We start from the raw sequence: 23,474 nt of genomic DNA on the forward strand, positions 1-23,474 counted from the left end.
AAACGAATAAACAGCCACGGTTCACTCTGTCACAAGTCCTCTTGAGGTTCATTTTGGCAGCTGCAGGCCAGATAATGTCTGTGGCGGGAGAAGCATTTAACATTTCGGGCCAGATACGGCTCATCATAAATCATCAGAAATATATGAAGAGGAATTGCTGACTTGTAACATTAATATCAGGAGGTTTGTGCAATGCACAAAGCATGTTCTGCCATGATGAGTGTTCTTAAAGCGGTGGTTCGTAATTACAACTGCTATTGGATGTAGAGTTCAGGATATGTTGTGAAATGCGGACAAGCATGCAGGCTATCATCCCTGACATTCACTGACATTATGATGGCAGCAATATTAACATGTACCATTAGGGAGCGGAATGAAGTAATCAACAGGCCTCAAGCCATGCAGGTAAAAGGATCTCAACTGCAAAGTAATGAGAATTCGAGTTCATTATTGATTCGTCATTCTGCAGCAGACTCCTCAACAATGATGTCGGTAAGGAGACATCTTTACTGTGTAAAAGTGAGAAATTCACAGGTGCATTTAGTGTTAAGCACATGAGAAACTGCATACCATGTTTACAGTCGATTTACACCTAATCTGGTCACAAAGCACACGAAAGACTATGTCTGCATTTCTCTCATAGGAGAGGCAAACAAATCTGGAAAATATTACTGGCAAAGCCATAATACATTTCTGGCACTTTGTTCATATATTAAATTAGCAATATTGTTTTTGGTTTAGTACTCAATTGGGGGGTGAATTTACCGGAACATAAAACATGGAGCAGCATAGCACAGGAACAGACCCTTTGTTCCATAGTATCCATACTGACCATGATGCCCTTGGCCTGCACATGATCAATATCTCTCTATTCCATGCATACAATGTATCTATCTAAAAGACTCTTGAATGCCATTATAGTATTTATCTTCATTATCACCTGCAGCAGGGCGTTCCAGGCACTCATCACTTAATTTAAAAAAAACTTGCCATGCACATCTCTTTTAAACTTTGCCTCTCTTACCTTAAAGTTGTGCCCTCTAATCTTTGATTTTTCCATTCCAAGATTTTGATTGTCTACCCTGTCTATGCATTTCATAATTTATCTACTTCTATCAGTCTTCTCAGCCGCCTTCTAATTTTGGGGAAAAACATTTAAATTCCATATAAACTGCCTGTATGTTTAAAACAAAAATCACTTGATGCACACCTTTCAGATTATAATATGAGACTCAAATTAAAAAACATATTGCTGCCACATTGACGTAAACAAGAAACTACATTGCTGTTAAAATTACACTTCTGTCAATCAATCTATGGGCACCTTCATTGAATGCAACTCATCGATCTGAATTGCTCTAGTGGAATTGAGCTGGCTGGAGTTTAGATTATGTGTAGTCAAAGATAGAAGACATGTTTGAATATGAATCATGAAAGGGTTCAACATATGAAAAAAAAGCCAACAATATGGAGGCACCAGGAATAAATTAATTTGAGCTGTTAGACAATAAACAGTATGTAACAAAGAGAAAAGACCACATCAGCTCAGAACAAAGTAACATATTCCACGCCTCTTACAGCAAACTAATCAGACCTTATACAATTAGACATAATCCTATAGAGACACGCAATGAACCAGTTTGAAAGATTCCAAGTAAAGAAGATATAAAACAAGATGGGAGAAAGCTGTGATTATGTGATCATAGTAGATTTTTCATTATCAAATTCCAAACAAATTATACAAATAATTAAATTGATAACCAAAGACAGTACGGGTAGTCTAATAAGCACTAATTGGGGCTGACCTTTTGAATCTATGAAATTGTCAAAAGTCGAGAAAATACAGGTTATACATTGCATTCCAGAAATCAATCAACACTCTCAATATTGATGCTTCACTCTCATAATTTATAAATAAAACCCATGATGACAGTTTGAAAAATCAGCATAATCTGGAAATTAAAAGAAAATATGCTGCCATAACTCAAATTACATCAGTAAAGTGATACACAGCAGAACATAAAAAAGGGCAGGACAGGGCTTTGTCTAGCCCCTCCTCTAATCCACCTTCCTCTCACCCCCCCCCCCCCCCCCCCCCACCCATTGGAAATGCGTTTTGTGGTTTGGTTCAAATTTCTAGTTCAGTTTGTTAGGAGGAGGAAAGTGGGAACATTTTCAGATGTGAGAAATGTGACATGTTATTAAAGGATAATTTAACGAAATAGCATTGTGAGCATATCAAATCGGTACGTTTCATCCTTGATGGTAAGACCACATCCTTATTGATCAAAGGCTATGTCAATCACTTGGCTGTTTATGCAGTTTGCGTAAAATAAATGCATAAATTATTTGACAAATATGCATATATTGATCAAGATTGTCCTTATCAGAATTTATATGAATTGCAAGTCAATTTAATCACCCATCTTTCAAGTTTTTTTTATAGATTAAAATGAGAAAATGCTCATTACTTAAACATTATCACGAATAAGCCTTTTTTGTAAGTTCTTTTATTTTAATGCATTGTATTCGGATGAAATAAAGTGGTGAATTGTAAACATTCAGCAAACTATTAAAACACTTGTTTAAGAAAGAACTGCAGATGCTGGAAAAATCAAAGGTAGACAAAAATGCTGGAGAAACTCTTGAGCCAGTTCCCTTTGATAAGTAAGTTATAAAATGCAATGCTCAGTGTTGAAAGAGGAATTAGCTGACTTCAGCATTATATATTTATTCACTAATTTGTTGGGGATACCACCACCTCAAAAATGTTTCTAGCTTCTTAGCCAAGACTTAGGCATCTAGCTACTTTTTTTAGTTGCTTATTTTCTAATTGGTGTTTTATTTTAATTCGAATCAGTTATATTGTGTATTGAGTTGAAACGTATTTGTCACTTGCCTTGTATGTCTCTTTTTTTTAGAACACTGAAACTAAATTTGTACATTTTCTAATGTTTTCCAAATGTTTGTTTCCCAATTGTATACTTAGCAAGGTAAATGAAAATGGGCCTCCAACTTATCCTTAAAGCATTGAAACATTGAGCGACCATGGAGTTTAATACAAATGATCAAAATTCTAGCAGTGGTCCCATGGTTTGTTTATCTGGAACTTTCTAAACCACAGCTCTTCACTGGAAGAAATAATAGATGTAATATTGTGCGGAAACGTCCTCCTCATGCTTTCTGTTTTTTTATACAATACATTTCTAATGCTGTTTGTTGTCTTACAGTGGTCGAATATTGGAAAAATCTCTACGGCAATTTCAGGATGATGTTTTGAACTTGCGAACCCAGCTTTTGGCTGAACAGAAGAGGCGGGAACAACAGGAAGCAAATGCTCGACGTATGGAGAAACGCAATATCCTTCTTATCAAGGTTTGTGCGTTGCTAATTACATATATACGTAACGTTTTTAAGCAAGGCATTATGTAGTGTTCTTTGCGTTGAATTAGTATTCAGTTTGACCTATTGTGTTGTATTTTGGCAATCTGCATTGCAATGATGTGTACACACAAGGAACTACAGATGCTGAAATGATGTTTGTGCTTCTATACCAAATCTTCTCTTTTGATTAAAATGTTACAATTTACTTAATATTTTTCTACATTGCATGGTTGCTATAATACCTCAGCCACTATTTCTGAACACATCCAGATTTTTGTGTCGTTTTCGACTCTTCCAGATAACAATTCACCATGTGTTCAATTTGTGTATCCTTGTGTAATATTAATATTGTTTCTCATTCAATGATTGTTTTTGTATGATGAATATAAAAGTAGCCATGAAATAGATCAGGGGGGGGGGGTACACAAAATTGCTGGGGAAACTCAGCGGGTGCAGCAGCATCTATGGAGCGAAGGAAATAGGCGACGTTTCGGGCCAAAACCCTTCTTCAGACTGATGGGGGGTGGGGGGGGGAGAAAGAAGGAAAAGGGGAGGAGGAGGAGGAGCCCGAGGGCGGGCGGATGGGAGGGTGGGAGGAGACAGCTAGAGGGTTAAGGAAGGGGAGGAGACAGCAAGGGCTAGCAGAATTGGGAGAATTCAATGTTAATGCCATACGGACGCAAGGTCCCCAGACGGAATATGAGGTGCTGTTCCTCCAATTGCCGCTGTTGCTCACTCTGGCAATGGAGGAGACCCAGGACAGAGAGGTCGGATTGGGAATGGGAGGGGGAGTTGAAGTGCTGAGCCACCGGGAGTTCAGGTAGGTTATTGCGGACTGATCATGAAATAGATCAGTTGCTTTTCTTTTTTTTCCGCATTTTACGCATGTCTTAATTTTGCCATGTTTCCTTAATATCACGCACTTGTTTTCAATGTTTTTTACAATTATAATTGATCAAATATGACTTTAGAAATCTGTATGAGGCATATCAATTGGACTTGGTTTATCTTCTCTTAATACTTCCATGTTGTCAACAATAATATGGATTTTGTATATTGGTGCCAGCAAATTTAAATTAATCTATTTTTTTTAAAGGCTTGGCAATTTCATCCCATGCTGTAGACTTGAGTAATTCAGGTCCCAGCACCAATCCATGTGGAACACTGCTAGCCTCAGACCTCCAGCCAGAGCTGTTGGTGACCAAAGTTTATTATTTTTTGTTAAAGAAGGCTAGTAAGATTTGGAGAACAAGGGCATGATTACAACTAACTGAATTGTTGAACAGTTTCTCACTTACTCAAATTTAAGATTGATAAACCAGCTCCTGATGGTTTCCATCTGAGCATCTGGGGGTATAAATAAGAACAAATTAAATTGAAGCTCTCCTGGCCACTCAAGCCTGCTCTGTTAATAAGATCATAGCTGATTCAATCTCGACCTCTGTTTAACTTTTCTTCTTGTTCCTTATAACTTTGACATCCAACAAACATTTGTTTGTGATATTCAGAAGATTGAGACAGATGGTATCCAATGTGACGATAGTTTGGATTCAGGACTGACTTACTCATAGAAGACTTAGTTGTGGTGGAAGGGTTTTATTCTGGCTGGAATATGCTTTCAGTTAGGTTTTTTTGTTTAGTTTTAAAGATACAGAGTGGAAACAGGTTGTTTGACCAACCAGGTCTGTGCTGACCAACCATCACACATGCACTAGTTCTATCCACAAACCAGGGACAATTTACAGATGTCAATTAACCGACAAACCTAAACAGCTTTGGTATGTGGGGAGAAAACTGAGCACCCGGAGAAAACCCTCGCGGTCACAGGAAGAACGCACAAACTCCGTACAGACGGTCACAATCGAACCCGGGTATGTAGAGCTGTAATGCAGCAACTCTACCGCTGGGCAACTGTGCCGCCCATGGTTCTGCAGGGATCAATGCTTGAGGAAGATTCAAGATTCAAGGTTCAAGAGAGTTTATTGTCATGTGTCCCAGATAGGACAATGAAAATCTTGCTTTGCTTTCAGCACAGCACAACAGAATATTGCAGGCATTAATAATACAGAACAGATCAGTGTATCGTGTTTCAATATACCAGTGAAAACACACACACACACACACACACACACACACACACACACACACACACTCTCTCTATACTCATGACTGCGTAGCCGGCCATAGTATGAACTCGATCATCAAGTTCGCTGACGACACCACTGTTGTGGGACGTATCACTGATAGGGAGGACTCAGAGTATAGAAGAGAAATTGACCGTTTGACCAAATGATGCCAGCACAATAACCTGCCCCTCAACATCAGCAAAACCAAGGAACTGATTGTGGACTTTGGAAGGGGGAGGATGGGGACCCACATTCCCGTTTATATCAACGGGTCGATGGTGGAAAAGGTCAAGAGCTTCAAATTCCTGTGCGTGCACTTCTCTGAAGATCTCTCCTGGTCCAAGAACACTGATGCAATTATAAAGAAAGCACATCAGCGCCTCTACTTCCTGAGAAGATTACGGCGAGTTGGTTTGTCAAGGAGGACTCTCTCTAACTTCTACAGGTGCACAGTAGAGAGCACGCTGACCGGTTGCATCGTGGCTTGGTTCGGCACCATGATCGCCTAGAAGCGAAAAAGACTACAAAAAGTAGTAAACACTGCCCAGTCCATCATCGGATCTGACCTCTCTACCATCGAGGGGATCTATTGCAGTTGCTACCTCAAAAAGGCTGGCAGCATCATCAAGGACCTACACCATCCTGGCCACACACTCATCTCCCGGCTACCTTCAGGTAGAAGGTACAGGAGCCTGAAGACTGCAACGTCCAGGTTCAGGAATAGCTGCTTTCCCACAGCCATCAGGCTATTAAACTCAACTCAATCGAAACTGTGAACATTAATAGACCATTATCTATTTATTTGCACTTTATCTGTTTATTTATTCATGTGAGTATATATTTATATAATGGTATATGGACACACTGCTCTGTCCTGTATTCATGCCTATTATATTCTGTTGCAAAGCAAGAATTTCATTATCCTATCTGGGACCCATGACAATAAACTCTCTTGAATCATGACATAATAAATTTCTGGACCATTTCCAGATCAAGTGACTCTCTGCTCTATGGTGTTATTATAGTGAACTTCAAAACCGATTACTATGTATTTTTCAATGGAAGTAGCGAATCTAATTTCTTTTCAGATATTTAACCATTTTAATGTGTTTATTGTTATTGCTTTTCAAACATTTAAGGCATGCTTATATTTAGTTGGGAGGACGTGCAGGATATTAAAGGAGGGAGCTTACGCGATACCTCTATTTTTTGTTACCTGTGGCAAATCCGGGCCCTCTCACTCAATGAAAATGAGTTCTTGGTTCTTGGTTCTTGGGTCCTCCAAAATATTACAACTGGAATTTAAACTGGAGGTGGTTCTTAACATATACTGCACAGCATCATGCATTATCATAAATATTCAAAACACATTTTGTTGAAGTATTAATTGACCAGCATCTGCTTCAGTTTTATCTTTAAGAATGCCCCATGAATGCAAGATTTTAGTGATTTTAAGAAATACGATTGAATTAATAAAAGTGAAATCTTAGTAAATGTTAATTATGTCCTAAGGGCATTAGAAAGAATTGGCAGTCATAATTGATAATTATTTTCTTATGTCTGGTATTATGCTGTATTATATGTGTTTTAATATCGTCATTTAATTTGTCAGCTACAAAACAGGTTGTGCACATAAAATTATGGGTGACAGCTAATTTAATTTAGAATGTTGCATTTAATAAACATTGAAAGAAGAAAAATGAATTATTGTTACTGCCTCTACTGAAGACAGTGACTTTTACAAGGTACTGTCATAAAGATGCTGGGAGGCCTCCAGCATGCCAACAAATAATCATCTCTGGTGTAATCAGAATGGTGTAATCGTTAACTCTGAATAGGAAAGATTTCGTCACTGAGGTTGATTTCACTGCCAATAACTGCGATTTTTTTTCCCCCAATGTTAATCACCAGAGAGTAAGAATCTTAAATATTTTTCAATACTGTAAAATACTGCTGGTGTCGGTAGGTGGCAGAGGAATCAGGAGAGTTAAAATCCTTGTGTAAGAATGGGTAATCAAGTGGGGGTAATGGGATTGATAGAATTGTTCTCAGAGCCAGCATAGACTTGATTGGTTTAATGGTTGCATTCCGTGTTTAAGGAACAGTATGAGAGTTCAACTAAACAGAATAATTGCTTGCATTGGTTTGTTTCCCCAAGTGCTATTTACCCCAGAATTGAATATTTAATTTGGGTCTATGTATTGAAGCATATTGGTATTTCAATGCAGTGCCAATGCTATTGATTTCCAACCATCCCCCATCCATCTCCACATTGTATGCCCAGTCTCTCAGCAGTAATTTTCAAACTCAATATTCCCAATTGATTTTCCACTCGGCTTCAGAGTGCAGCAGTTGCTGATTCTGAGTATTGATAATGCCGAGAAATATTAAGATTTTTTTGGGAGGAAGTTTGGTTCCTGTGCCCATTTGGAATTGAATAATTTTAGGTAGCCTTCATATTTAAAAAATATTGTTTTGTTTTTTCATTTTAATAATTTTCCAGCTACCTTCTTGCAGTTTTGTTCAAAGGTTTGGAGAATGATATATTATTTATTATACATATCTTTATTAATAATTTGAACAATTTCAAAGGCTTTACTGAGGAAGCATTCATTTTAAAAAGCAAACTTGGACCAAGTGGAGAAAAAATATTCCTGTATGAATAATCTTTTAAATTAGAATGTGAGAAGAGGGGCTGGGATCATAAATTAGCATAGGAAAAGAAGTGAGGGAGAGAGTGACCTCTACAATGCTACATCAGTTGTGATAAAGAAGCTTATGATTTTGAAATGATCGATTTGTTTTGTTAAAGGTTAAAAAGAGTTAAGTAATAAACCTATGAAATGGAAAAGAGGCAAAGGGGGGGATATTTTTCCTTTATTCTAATTTTACTTTAGATAAACTTTGCATGCAATTGCAACCTTTTTGGTGAAAATATAATGTGGAGGGTCGAGGAGATTGAGTATGATTTTTGCCATAAATGATTGGCATGGGCTCAGTTTAGGGAATTGGCGACTATTTTAAAATAAATGCAGATGCTGGAAATACTAAGCACATCAGGCAGTTTCTATGGAGGGAGAAGCGTGGTTAGTACTTTTAGCCAATGATCTTTCACCAGAAAAGGGAGGTTTAGATAACACATTGATTGAAGAAAATATGTGGACAGTGATACTGAGATTGAAGGTACACACAATTGCTGGGGAAACTCAGCGGGTGCAGCAGCATCCATGGAGCGAAGGAAATAGGCGACGTTTCGGGCCGAAACCCTTCTTCAGACTGATGGGGGGTGGGGGGGGGGAAAGAAAGAAGGAAAAGGGGAGGAGGAGGAGGAGCCCGAGGGCGGGCGGATGGGAGGGTGGGAGGAGACAGCTAGAGGGTTAAGGAAGGGGAGGAGACAGCAAGGGCTAGCCAAATTGCGAGAATTCAATGTTAATGCCATAAGGACGCAAGGTCCCCAGACGGAATATGAGGTGCTGTTCCTCCAATTTCCGCTGTTGCTCACTCTGGCAATGGAGGAGACCCAGGACAGAGAGGTCGGATTGGGAATGGGAGGGGGAGTTGAAGTGCTGAGCCACCGGGAGGTCAGGTAGGTTATTGCGGACTGAGCGGAGGTGTTCGGCGAAACGATCGCCCAACCTACGCTTGGTCTCACCGATGTAAATCAGCTGACATCTAGAGCAGCGGATGCAGTAGATGAGGTTGGAGGAGATACAGGTGAACCTTTGTCGCACCTGGAACGACTGCTTGGGACCTTGAATGGAGTCGAGGGGGGAGGTGAAGGGACAGGTGTTGCATTTCTTGCGGTTGCAACGGAAAGTGCCCGGGGAGGGGGTGGTGCGGGAGGGAAGGGAGGGAAGGGAAGAATTGACGAGGGAGTTGCGGAGGGAGCGGTCTTTGCGGAAGGCAGACATGGGGGGAGATGGGAAGATGTGGCGACTGGTGGAGAAGGAGCCCGCCCTCGGGCTCCTCCTCCTCCTCCCCTTTTCCTTCTTTCTTTCCCCCCCCCCACCCCCCATCAGTCTGAAGAAGGGTTTCGGCCCGAAACGTCGCCTATTTCCTTCGCTCCATAGATGCTGCTGCACCCGCTGAGTTTCCCCAGCAATTTTGTGTACCTTCGATATTCCAGCATCTGCAGTTCCCTTTTGAACACCAGATATATCAGATTCAGATTCAGATTCAATTTTAATTGTCATTGTCAGTGTACAGTACAGAGACAACGAAATGCATTTAGCATCTCCCTGGAAGAGCGACATAGCAAATGATTTAAATAAATAATAATAAGTGATAATAAGTGTCCGGGGGGTGGGGGGGTGATTGGCAGTCACCGAGGTACGTTGTTGAGTAGAGTGACAGCCGCCGGGAAGAAGCTGTTCCTGGACCTGCTGGTTCGGCAACGGAGAGACCTGTAGCGCCTCCCGGATGGTAGGAGGGTAAACAGTCCATGGTTGGGGTGAGAGCAGTCCTTGGCGATGCTGAGCGCCCTCCGCAGATAACGCTTGCTTTGGACAGACTCAATGGAGGGGAGCGAGGAACCGGTGATGCGTTGGGCAATTTTCACCACCCTCTGCAATGCCTTCCGGTCGGAGACAGAGCAGTTGCCATACCATACTGTGATGCAGTTGGTAAGGATGCTCTCGATGGTGCAGCGGTAGAAGTTCACCAGGATCTGAGGAGACAGATGGACCTTCTTCAGTCTCCTCAGGAAGAAGAGACGCTGGTGAGCCTTCTTGATCAGAGTTGAGGTATTGTGGGTCCAAGAGAGGTCATCGGAGATGTTGACTCCCAGGAACCTGAAGCTAGAAACACGTTCCACCTCCGTCCCGTTAATGTGGATGGGGGTGTGCGTGCCGCCCCTGGACTTCCTGAAGTCTACAATGAGCTCCTTGGTCTTCTTGGAGTTAAGGGCCAGGTTGTTGTCAGCGCACCATGCTGCTAAGTGCTGGACCTCCTCCCTGTAGGCCGACTCATCGTTGTTGCTGATGAGGCCAATCACCGTTGTATCATCTGCATACTTGATGATGGTGTTAGTACCATGTACAGGTGTGCAGTCATAGGTGAAGAGGGAGTAGAGGAGGGGGCTCAGCACACAGCCCTGTGGAACGCCGGTGTTCAGGGTGAGGGTTGAAGAGGTGTGCTTGTCTAACCTAACAGACTGGGGTCTGTTGGTTAGAAAGTCCAGTATCCAGTTGCAGAGGGAGGGGTCGATGCCCAGGTTACCGAGTTTGGTGATCAGTTTTGATGGTATAATGGTGTTGAATGCTGAGCTGTAATCGATGAACAGCATTCTTACGTAAGTGTCTCTGTTGTCGAGGTGGGAGAGGGCGGAGTGAAGTGCCGTTGAGATGGCATCCTCCGTACTCCTGTTCTTGCGGTAGGCAAACTGATAGGGATCCAGTGTGGGGGGTAGGCAGCTTTTGAGGTGTGCCAGGACCAGCCTCTCGAAGCACTTGGTGATGATGGGGGTAAGTGCAACTGGGCGGAAGTCGTTGAGGCTTGCCGCAGTGGAGTGTTTTGGCACTGGCACGATGGAGGTGGATTTAAGGCACGTGGGGACAACTGCTTGGACAAGTGACAGGTTGAAGATGTCAGTCCAGACGTCTGTCAGCTGCGCAGCACAGGCCCTGAGCACGCGCCCGGGGATGCCGTCAGGGCCAGCAGCTTTACGTGCATTAGTCCTACTCAGTGCCACGAATACGTCGTAGGGGGTGAGTGTGAGGGGTTGGTGATCGGCAGGTAGCACAGCCTTGATGGCTGTCTCTAGATTGTCCCTGTCGAAGCGGCCATAGAAGTGGTTAAGCTCCTCAAGGAAGGAGGCGTCGCTGGATGTGGGGGTGGTGTTGGAGGGTCTGTAGTCCGTGATGGCCTGGATGCCTTGCCACATGCGTCGGGGGTCGGAGTTGTTGTTGAAGTGCTCCTCAATCCTGAGCTTATGGCAGTGCTTGGCCTTCTTGATGCCCCTCTTCAGGTTAGCCCTGGCTGAACTGTAGGCTCGAGCATCGCCTGACCTGAAAGCGGTGTCCCGTGCTTTCAGCAGTAGCCTGACCTCGCTGTTCATCCATGGCTTCTGATTCGGGAATATGGTCACCTGTTTGAGGGAGGTGACACTATTGATGGTGGAGTTTATAAAGTCCAGAACAGAGGATGTTATATATATATATAGGATGTTGTAATGTGCTGCTTGATGTTCAGACATTTGCTGTGTTGCAGTTCCATTTCTCTTCAAGTATAACAAAGCTATCACAAAACATCATTTCTAAAAATAGTACTGTAGTTATAAAAAATCCAGCCCTTAAAATTCATGCATCTTTTTCAGGCAAATAAAACTGGCTTGAGCAAATGAAACCTGCGTCATAAGGAACCATTGCTGATTAGCCAGCTACAGAATGTGACAGTTTCTCCCTCATCTTCCAGACAAAGGGAGCAAAAAAGAGTGTCAAATTTGCGTTTGCCTTGATATCTGTGCTGTATAATGAGACGTGAAATAAGGGTGCTTTTTCTCGGTATGTGAATGAATGTTATTATAAAACAGCTTGGAATTTATGCCAAGGAACAAAAGTACATACACACATATTAATAACTTTTCAAACTATATAAATGGGCTAACTTTGACTATTTAGGGTCAGTCTCCTGAGGATCAAATTTTGTTCGTCTCTGATGTGAACTCTGAGGTTCTGTACTATTGGCATCACTAAACACTGAAGGGATTTTTATTTATCTGTAGCTCAGTGGTAGATCTCCTATCGTTGGGTCAGAAAGGTACGAATCAAGCCCTAATGTAAATATTTGAGATAAAATCCAGCAAATCAGTATTGAGGTTGTATTGCATAGTCGCCAATGGATGAAATATTTAATTATTATTTTTGTAACCACAACATTTAAAACACCAACATTGGAGGAAGCTATTGTCTGAATGTTATCAGTAGTTAATAATCAGCAGCAACTAAAGATGATTATAGACAATAGGTGCAGGAGTAGGCCATTCGGCCCTTCGAGTCAGCACTGCCATTCAATGTGATCATGGCTGATCATCCACAATCAGTACCCTGTTCCTGCCTTCTTCCCATATCCTCTGACTCTGCTATCTTTAAGAGCTCTATCTAACTCTCTAGAAAGCATCCAGATAACCGCCTTCTGAGGCAAAGAATTCCACAGACTCACAACTCTCTGTGTGAAAAAGTTTTTCCTCATCTCCGTTCCAAATGGCTTACCCCTTATTCTTAAACTGTGGCACCAGGTTCTGGACTCCCCCAACATCAGGAACATGTTTCCTGCCTCTAGCATGACCAGACCATTAATAATCTTACATGTTGCAATAAGATAACCTCTCATCCTTCTAAACTCCAGAGTATATAAGCCCAGCCGCTCCATTCTATCAGCATATGACAGTCCTGACATCCACCACAGCATTCATCACTGTGGTGGAAGGCACAAAAATTGGCCAGTCCTCCTCCATTTTCCCCCGTGGTCGGGACCTCAACCCTCTGCAGCCTTCGCTGCGGGCGTCCAGATGTGCAGACAAGGTAAAAAGTCCAGGTAAGTCCTGAAACGGTGCCTCCCCCACCGGAGACCATGACTTCAAGTTGGTGTAGGCAGAATCTTTCTAACAATTATTTTGTGTGAGATCCAGATATACTGCATTTTTTTAAAAATTCCTTTGCCAGTCGGATTAATCACTTTTTCCTAACTCCACATAATGTTTGTCAAAAGGTGGACTGTGGAACATTATGTTGAAATAATCTTGCTGGTTGGTGCCTATATTTTCTTGTGGTGTGATCTGATAATACTGAGTTTATTGTAGTTGCTATCAGCGGCATTTTACTTGACCTTAACATTTGCTTTCTCTTTGGGTTTTGAGCAGATCAGTGGCTATTTCTGATAAAACATCGAATTGGCAATATTCCTGCAATAATTTAGAAAAGTATACACAATGTGCACCAGAGATAATTTCTCGTGAGCTGTACCTAACACAAAGATGCATAAGTTTTAAGTTAGGCTCTAACTGAGAATAACATGGAATAGTGTTTGCCAATCTTGTGTTATAGAGGAACGTATAATAGCTCAATAACTGATTTTCTTGGGATGCAGTATACAAGTAGTATAATTATATATTTTGATATGATTTATATCATCATACATTGTATCTGGCTATCTTAATAAATGTTATTTTTAATATGTAGTTCTGCTTGTGTGAACCATTTTTAACATTTTTGTAATGTTTGCATTATTTCAAGAGGACTAGAATATAAAAACCGGGATGTAATGCTGAGGCGTTATAAGACACCAGTCAGACCTCATTGGTGTATTGTGAGCAGTTTTGGGCCCACTATCTGAGGAAGGATGTGCTGGCGTTGGAGACGGTCCAGAGCAGGTTCATGAAAATGATCTCAGATATGATTGGGTTAACGAATGATGAGTGCTTGGCAGCACTGGGCCTGTACTCGCTGGAGTTTAGAAAGATGATGGGGGACCTCATTGAATCACGCCCCGGACGGCCCGTATCGCCCACAGGCCCCCCCCAGGGTACTGCGGAGAAGCCGGGCAGCGAGGCCTGTCTGGGCCGAAGGTGCCTCAACGGCGGCAGCGATGGAAGCCTCGGCGGCAGCAGGAGCCTCAACATTGGCAAGGGTGGGGCCTCGGCGGCAGCAGGAGCCTCAACGTAGGCAGCGGTGGAGCCTCGGCGCCAACGGGAGCCTCGGTGGCGGTTGAGCCTCGCGATCGATGAGCGTGAGGGGGGGTGGAGGGGAAGACAATGGGGATCCGGCATGGAGGGACCATCATGAAGAACAATGGAGGACCCGGCGTGGGGGAACTGCCGTGAAGAACAATGGAGGACCCGGCGTGGGGGGACCACCATGTGGGACGGTGGGAGAACAAAGGGGGACCCGGTGTGGGGGAGGTGCTTTTAGTTTTAGATTCCTCTGCCCAGGGGATAAGCCTGCGTTAGTTTGTTTGTTCGTTCGTTAAGGCGCCGTGCTCATGGCAGCCAGCCAACAGTCGCTTGTCTTTTTTTTGCACTTTGAATTTAATTTTCATTTCACGTTTTCTTGTACCTTGTTGTGTGTTGTGACTGTTAGCAGACCAATTTCCCTTCAAAGATGAATAAAGTTCTATCGTTTCTTATCGTATCGTAGTGAAAGGTCTCGATAGAGTGTATGTGGCGAGGATGTTTCCACTAGTGTGAGAGTCCAGGATCAGAGGGCACAGCCTCAGAATAAAAGCACGTATATTTAGAAGGGAGATGAGGAGGAATTTCTTCAGTCAGAGGGTGGTGAATCTGTGAATTCATTGCCACAGACAACTTGGTGGAGGCCAAGTCATTGGGTATTTGTAAGGTGGAGATTGACTAATGCTTGATTGGTAAGGTTGTCAAGGGTTATGGGGAGAAGGCAGGAGAATGGGGTTGAGAGGGAAAGATAGATCAGCCATGATGGAATGGCAGAATTCACGATGGGCTGAATGGCTAATTCTGCTCCACTGACATATGAACATTATGGGGAGAAAGCGGAAGAATGTGGTTGAGAGGGAAAAATAGATCAGCCATGATCCAATGGCACAGCAGACTCGATGGGCAAAATGGCCTAATTCTGCTCTTAGGTCTTATGGTCTATGTCAAATGACCGGATCAACACTGCAGAAAAGGAGAAAGCAACTCACAAAAACAAGGCAGTATTGGGGGTCTGCAGAAAGATTAGAATTCTGCATATTTATTGTGATAATTGACAGTTTTGGCAATGCTTTGTGTTGCAATGTACATTGTATAACCAATGAGCCTATGAATGATGAATGACTTGGTGAATGATATCTCCAACTGAATTGCTGGGGGTTTTTTCGATATGGTTTTTGAGGCAAAAAACAGAAGATATTATAGAAGAAGTGTATTTGAACATGCTTTCCATATTTTCTCTCCAATTGGGTAAAAAAAATCCCAAGATATTTGGGGAGTCTATGTAGATTTTAATAAACATGTTTTCCCCTTTCAGTTATATTCTACTACATTATCAGTTGGCACAGAGTATGAAATCTCGCACATTCCTACTGACTACCTGGGTGACAATGAGGTTTGTAACATATGAATTTCTCTTGACATGGGATTAATGTCGTTTGGCAAAAAGGAGAGATTGATGCAAGAAATGAACGAAGGGAAAGTCAAATCCTTGCAATACTAATTCAGTTCAGTTCAGTTTTATTTGTCATATGTAGGTTAACAGGGTCAACGGTACAATGAAATGTGTTTGACAATACAACGGGTCACCTCAGCAATGATATTACAAGGATTAAAATAAAATAAGATAAAAGTGACATTGGTAGGTAAAAGACAATAATAAATAAAATAATCAACATATATGATGTGTTTATGAGTTCAGAAGCCTGATGGCCTGATGGTAAAAACTGTTCTTAAGTCTGGTGGTACGTGCAGCCATGCTCCTGTATCGTCTGCCTGACAGTAACAAGGAGAACAGTCTGCGAGCTGGCTGGGTGGCTGTGGGCCTTGATGATGCTGTGTGCCTTCCGCAGGCACCGTCTGTGAAAAATGTCCTGAATGGCCGGGAGACAGTTGCCAGTGATGTGCTGTGCCGCCTTCACCACTCTCTGTAGTGATTTGTGGCTGTGGGCAGAACAGTTCCCATACCAGACTGTGATGCAGCCCGTCAGCAGACTCTCGATGGTGCATCTGTAGAAGTTTGTGAGGATGCTGGCGTTTATGCCAAACTTCCTCAGTCTTCTCAAGAAAAAGAACCGCTGGCGGGCTATCTTTGTTATTGTGTCCGTGTGCAGTGTCCTAGAGAGGTCCTCAGTGAGGTCCTCAGTGCACACCGAGGAACTTGAAGCTGCTGACCCTTTCAACCTCAGCATCACCGATGTGGATGGGGAGGTATCCACTCCCCTGCTGTCTCCTGTAGTCCACGATCATCTCTTTAGTTTTGCTGACATTGAGAGAGAGGTTATTTTCCTGGCACCAGCTGTTTAGTTCCTTTACCTCCTCTCTATAGGCCGTCTTATTGTTGTCTGTGATGAGGCCCAGGATGGTCGTGTCGTTAGCAAACTTTAAGATGATATTAGAACTGTGCTTAGCAGTACAGTCGTGCGTGAACAGGGAATACAGGAGAGACTGCGCACACAGCCCTGTGGTGTGCCTGTGTTGAGGATCAGTGAGGAAGAGGTGTGGCGGCCGATTCTCACCACCTGGGACTGCCCGTCAGGAAGTCAAATATCCAGCGTAGATGGAGGTCTCCAGTCCAAGATCAAGGAGCTTGGGGGCGAGTTTTGAGGGAATGATAGTGTTGAATGCCGAGCTGTAGTCAATGAAGAGCATTCTCACATATGTACTCCCTTTGTCCAGGTGGGTGAGTGCAGTGTGAGTTGCCATGGCGATGGCATTCTCACAACTTTATACATTTTTTTGTTCAGCAATTCAATCCATAAAGAGCAGAGGCAGTCTCCATCTGTTAAGGTGAAATAATGATTAAAGAAAGACTTACTTACATATAAGGAAACAGAAGTCAATGTATGTATGTCCAATGAACAATAGTGAGAATGTGAGGTCATCCAATACTTATCCATAAATAATTATCAGTACAGCAAAATGGTAAAATCATATGAACAGAAAAGGAAAATGGGGAGAAGGCAGGAGGGTTAGGAGGGAGAGATAGATCAGCCATAATTGAATGGCGGAGTAGACTTGATGGGCGGAAGGGCCTAATTCTACTCCTATCACTTATGACCTTAAAATTTGAGCTAAAATCGCAATTGGTAGATAGACAGACAAGGCCATTTCTTATAGAGACAGAAAGAAAGAGTGAGCTACCTAAAGTTCTTAAATTTAAATATTGACTCCTGAAGACTGCAACTTGCCCAGTGTTGTCTGTTAAAGTGTTGTACTCAAGTTTGTATAGGGCCCCTGTAACAATTCAGGCTAATAGACGGCCACAGGCAGATGTGTGAGGAGGATGAGGAATTAAAGTGGCAGGCAACCAGAAGCTCAGAATCACTCCTTGGATTGATCCACTATTGATTCCAGAAGGCTGAACATTTCTAGAATTATCTGTCTTATTTTTGGACTTCCAGCATTCAGTTTTTTTTTTGCACTGTAGAACTAGTCAGTTCCAATATTTTAAATTGCTTAGTCTCAAAACCCAGGAGTTAGCAGAGATTGAAACCTAGACTGCCTTAACGAAAAACGCCTAAGAATTGTAATATTCAGAACCAAAAAAATAATCACTGGTAGGCTGTGAAATGACCTGCAGTGTTCCACAAATATGAAGCAATGATATTGAAGAAGAAGGAGGAGAATGTTAAATGTATTTGGAATTTAAGGATAGAAAAAGCCCTCTGAAATCCATTGACCACAAATGAATAATGAATAAACACTTCAATTGCTAGGAACAGCAAGAATCATTCTCAGCAGGATAAAAGTAAGGACAGAGCAGCCAAAGTCAGTAATAGACTGTGGACCAAGGTCCTTTTTTGTTTCATTTCATGACCCACATCCCATATCTACCTGCATTTATAACATATTGCGTAAATATATTATAGAAATCATATCTGAAACTCGTCAAGAAAATCCTGCACATTTTTTAAATATGGAAAAAAACTCAAATTTTCCGAGTACTAATTGTCCAATTAAAGCATGTTTGACATTGAGTCGGACGCCTATTGACCAATCACGCGCTTTGTTTCAGGCTAGCTAGGCAGGGAGTACACTGGGATCATGGCGGAGAGGAAGGTTAGTGCAAGAGGTTTTAACTGTCAAAATAATAATACAAATAACCTCACATGATTATCGTACACCATAATAAACCATGACAGTATGATTATGAAGGGTTTCGGCCCGAAACGTTGCCTATTTCCTTCGCTCCATAGATGCTGCTGCACCCGCTGAGTTTCTCCAGCTTTTTTGTGTATCCACAGTATGATTGATGATTACTGTGAACTTTCAGCAAGTTGTCATCTAGTTTTTGCAAGAGAGTGAACTGCAGATTACTGTGCATGCATACGTTTGAAAGAGTTCAGCTTTGAGTAATACCCAACTGTATTGAAGTAACAATGTTCTCCAAAAGGAGACCGGTCCAAGACATGATTATTATTATTATGAGATTGTAGTGTTTTCTTTCGTACATCCTGTGTACTGATATAAACAAATAAAAATGGAAAGTTTCTGTTTATAAACTAGCCATTCATGACATACCCACCTATGAAATCTAAACCAAAAGATTGGGAAAACAAATGATTATATACAGTCTACTTTTGCTGTTTAGTGTGTCGAATTAAGTGTGACTGAGTTTATAAACTTCCATTAGATATTGAGTCTGAAGCAAGATGTAAAATTCTTTTTTTTATCAACTCCATTCTCAATCATCTGCTGTGCATTTCTGGTTTATGACAATCAAGAAACATGCCAATCCCACCTCAAAGAACAAAACATTTTGGTCTTACTTCAACAACATGCAGAAGAAACTTTCCAACGAGTTGGTGGAGAGTTCCTTTCCACAGCACATGGGGAGTCTGGCCTGGGTCAGCACGGCCTGGGCTGCACAAAGTTGCAAACTTGGCTTGGCTGCCTGGGGTAAAGTTGCGGGGAGGGCAGGAGCGTTGAGAAGGAGGGGGTTGGGGATCATGCCAGCAACTCACTCACCGCTGCCGCGACGCCAGCACGGTGTCCTACGGCACAGGTGCAAGCGGTGGTGGATGGTGGTTACTGGGCGGAAAGCTGGTGTGTGTGTGTGTTCTCTCCCCTCTCTCTCTCCCCTTCCCCTCCCCCTCTCCCCCTCCCTCTCTTTCCCCCAGAAATCGCAAGGCATAGAGAATAAGGATGAAATGGGATTATTGCACAAGGATAAAAATGTAGGTGTTAACGTTTCTGTGCTGTCTAACGCTGATTCTTTGAGAGTAATGGCAATACTCAGCAGTCTTGGCAGTGTCTGTGGAGAGAGATAAACTGAGTTAATATTGCAGATGAGTAGCCTTGCAGCAGAACTGGTTAGTTCTGTTAAACAAAAAAAGCAAGTTAGCTGAAATTGTTTAATTTGTATTTCTTTCGGAAGACACCTCCTGACCTTTTGAGCGTCCCCAGCATTTTCTATTTAAGATGCAGTTTTCTGATTTCATCAAAGTGAAACCTCTAGGATGCATAGAACATGTCACCAACAGGTGGAGCTGAGAGCAAGTGTCTGCATGGAGTGACTTCATTGGGCACAGTTTTGAAATATTGGGTGGTGTTACGGTCAATGGCAAACAAGCAAACAGACATCCTTTGTGATGCAGAGACTTGCCAACAGATTTCTTGTGCACTTTTTGTTATCACTCTACTGTCATAGAGACTCAGATATGGGGTATTTGAGACCTATGTGAAGAGAGCAAGGGTGTATCCTCAAGAAGACTGAAAATCTTTATGGAGGCTGTGTATGCCTGAACCATTAAATATAAGTAGATTATGTACAGAATCATGTACAGAAAATAAAATGGAGAAAGAGAGACAGAAAGGTGGAATCATAAGACGAAGAGAATAAGATTCAAAACTAAAATCTTAGATAATTAAAATCCAAAGGAATAAAATTTCTTCATGAAGGCAGGCCAATGGTATTGTGTGATAGTGAGTAAAATTTGTCATAGTGTTAAAAATTATTACCAGTTATCATTTAACTGAGCAAGCCTTAATATTTTCTGCAGTGGTTAGTTGTTAATGTGGGTGAGTACCATGACTTCACCACCTGTAATTTGAGGCTGTATTTCTTGGTGAGGTTCTTGCAATGCCTGTGGCAACTTGTTTAACTTTGCATATGCAGATTTTTAAATTGTTTCTTGATTAACTCCTTAATAACAGTTATTTCACCTTTATTTATTTCTACTGTAAAATCCACTCTGTGTAACAAATAAGTTCTCGGCATGCATGCTTTAATAATGTATGCTTTAATAATTGCATCGGTTTAGTAATAACTGACCGTTAATTTGGTTGTAGGTCTTTTTTTTATCATCTGGCTGTCTTCACTAACAGCAAATTTAGATTCCATAAATAAATGTAAAATAAGATGCTGATGCGTAATGCAACCTGTCAATAGGCCTGAGGTTGGTTGCAGTATTTAAGACTCTGGATTTTAAAAGTTGTTTCCCTACATGGTTTCACGTACGCCGAGGAAAATGAATCCCATGTGTCAGGGAAGATTTAACAAAAGACAAGTCAAATATGCAAGTTGCAAGCACTAATTGTGAGCCCTGCTGTTTTTCAAACTGCATGCAACTGCACTGCAGATGACAAGATTTGTGGAGTGCTGGTTCTGACAGACGGATATGTAATAGTTCTGTGAACAACAGCGAAATGAAGAGAAAACAAACATTACCTCTTTTCCCTAACTGATTTGCAAGCTGTGCAACTCGGGCATGTGCCAAGGGGTGAATTGTAGTGATGGCTGTGTTTCTATTGGAAGCAGCCAATGGCTCCACCCTCACCATCTGGTTGGATTTCTCTTTAATGTGCACTTTTATGTTTTCATGTCATGTTGGTGATATGGCTGCTTGTCGGTTTCACTATTTTCATTGTCTATGTAGTAATGCATTATTTTAAGTCTACCACTGTCATTTTGAACTGTCCAAAAGCTAATGGCCAACACAATATTTTAATTCAAAATGCAAACAGGAAGGATGAGAAGAACGGAGAGTGAGAAGTTGCTGTCAGCTGAGAAACAAGAGTTTACAGCATTCAATTTTTGGAGGTTTAAATTGAATGCTCAATCATATCAAGCCTTCATATGAAGTAGACAATAGACAATAGGTGCAGGAGTACACCATTCGGCCCTTCGAGCCAGCACCGCCATTCACTGTGATCATGGCTGATCATCCACAATCAGTACCCCGTTCCTGCCTTCTCCCCATATCTCTTGACTCCACTATCTTTAAGAGCTCTATCTAACTCTCTCTTGAAAGAGAATCGGCCTCCACTGCCTTCTGAGGCAGAGAATTCCACAGATTCACAACTCTCTGGTTGAAAAGTTTTTCCTCATCTCCGTTCTAAATGACATACCCCTTATTCTTAAATAATGGATATCTGCCAGTGATTATATACAGTTGCCTCATTGTGGGATCCGGATAACATCCTGAATAACGAGAGTTGAACACTTTATGGTTGTGATACTTGGAATTGCTGCAAAAAAACACACTTCCAAATATCTATTTAAAAGTAATTTATTGTATTGTTATAGCCCTGTCCCACGGTACGAGTTCATTTCAAGAGTTCTCCCGAGTTTAAAAGAAATCAAACTCTTGGTAAGCACGGAGAATGAACATAGCGGGCACGTCGGAGCTCGGGTACGTCTCTTAGCGGCTCGTAACGCTAACGGCAGGTACTCGGGAAGAATCTCTAACGGCAGGTAAGCACGGGAAGACTCGTGAAGATTTTTTAACATGTTGAAAAATGTCCACGAGAGCCCCGAGTACCTACGAGTGGCCATTACCGTAAATCTCCGGGTTCGAATCAGGGCAAACTCGGGAGAGCTCTTGGAATGAACTCGTACCGTGGGACAGGGCTTTTACTGTTTTGATGATTTCCTTTACTTGTTTGTTGCAAAACATGATTTGGCCAGGGGACTTAATGCATGATGATTCACAATGTAGTCCTCACTAAGGGATTAATGATTGTGACACAATTGCAGAAAATGTATGCAATCTCAGCTTGGGGTTAGACTGCACTAGTATGTTATTAAAATGCATATTTATTTAATTTTCTCTTTTTCTTTCTTCTACTCCCACTATACTCTTGTATGAAATGATGCTTTTTTGGTTGTACCTCTGGCCTATTAGTTTTAGAAATATAGTAAGAAAGGCAAGAATAGGAGTATTCTATTCACACACCCTTACTCATCACACCCCTGCCACGGTCTGTTTCAACTACTTCCCTCCGGCAGACGTTACAAGGCCTTCTACGCCCGAACCTCTAGACTCAGGAACAGTTTTATCCCAAGAGCTATAGCGGCTCTGAACCGGCCCTAATGAGTGCCCCCCCACCCACTCCCTTTGGACAGTCTCCCTCAGATGGTCACGTCAATCAATTCAGCTTGCTTATTTATGTATTGTATTTATTTACCTTTCTTGTACATCAGTGGAGCTGCACACTAAATCTCGTTGCACTGACGTGCAATGACAATAAAAGATATATTATTATTATTATTATTATTATTATTCAATCAAGGCTGCTCCTTCATTAATTAAGATCACTCCTGGTCAATATCATGACACTATTTACCTAGGAAAATGTATTTGCATCTGTTGGATATAAAAACTATCATGCTGGATTATCAATTTGCAGGTTAAACCAAGTACTACATTCAATTACCATTTTTTAATGCATTGATTTATTTTCCTCAAGAAGACAAAGAATCTGCCTCTCACTGCCACATTAATCCATTTGATAGACAAAACCAAATGGATTAATGTGGGGGTGAGAGGCAGATGTCCAGTAGTCTTCTACTTTCCTTTCCCGCTTTCTGCACAACTTACCACTTATTGTCATTTTTTCCTAGTTTTGAAGAAAGCTCTCAGATCTGAAACATTTTTGCCTGCTGAGTCCTTCCTTCTGTTTTTATTTACGATTTTCAGAATGTGCAGTATTTTAGTTTGTCCAGTTTGTTGGTTTATCCAGAACAATCAACGTGTGTCCCAATTTTTGACTTTTCTTAAATTCGTAATGGTGGTCTGTTTTTCACCTTTTACTGTATTAAAAACTCCTATGCGCTTCCTCACACTTCCATTTCTGGAAGTGCCTTCATAGTTATTACATTACTACTTATGCTTAAAATAAACTCCTAACCTCGGTTTGCATTCATATATGTTTACAGATTGTCGTAACTGAATTTCTCTGATTAAAATGACCGTTGAATAAATTGGATAAACTAGACCAACATTGACCCAGCATTGTCTGAAGAAGGGTTTCGGCCCGAAACGTTGCCTATTTCCTTCGCTCCATAGATGCTGCTG

At 41.7% G+C, this 23,474-nt stretch overlaps 1 protein-coding gene across 2 annotated transcripts in view; it reads left to right on the forward strand.

Annotated features, from left to right (window-relative positions):
- Window positions 1–23,474, forward strand: part of mad1l1 (mitotic arrest deficient 1 like 1) — a 649,913-nt gene that overhangs the window by 110,694 nt on the left and 515,745 nt on the right. For both annotated transcript variants that reach the window (XM_033040804.1, XM_033040805.1), the window contains exon 11: window positions 3,231–3,375. In XM_033040804.1, the coding sequence (XP_032896695.1) occupies window positions 3,231–3,375 (145 nt within the window). The remainder of the gene's footprint in view (window positions 1–3,230; window positions 3,376–23,474) is intronic.

This window comes from Amblyraja radiata, chromosome 22 (genome assembly GCF_010909765.2).
Source record: "Amblyraja radiata isolate CabotCenter1 chromosome 22, sAmbRad1.1.pri, whole genome shotgun sequence".
NCBI lineage: Eukaryota > Metazoa > Chordata > Chondrichthyes > Rajiformes > Rajidae > Amblyraja > Amblyraja radiata.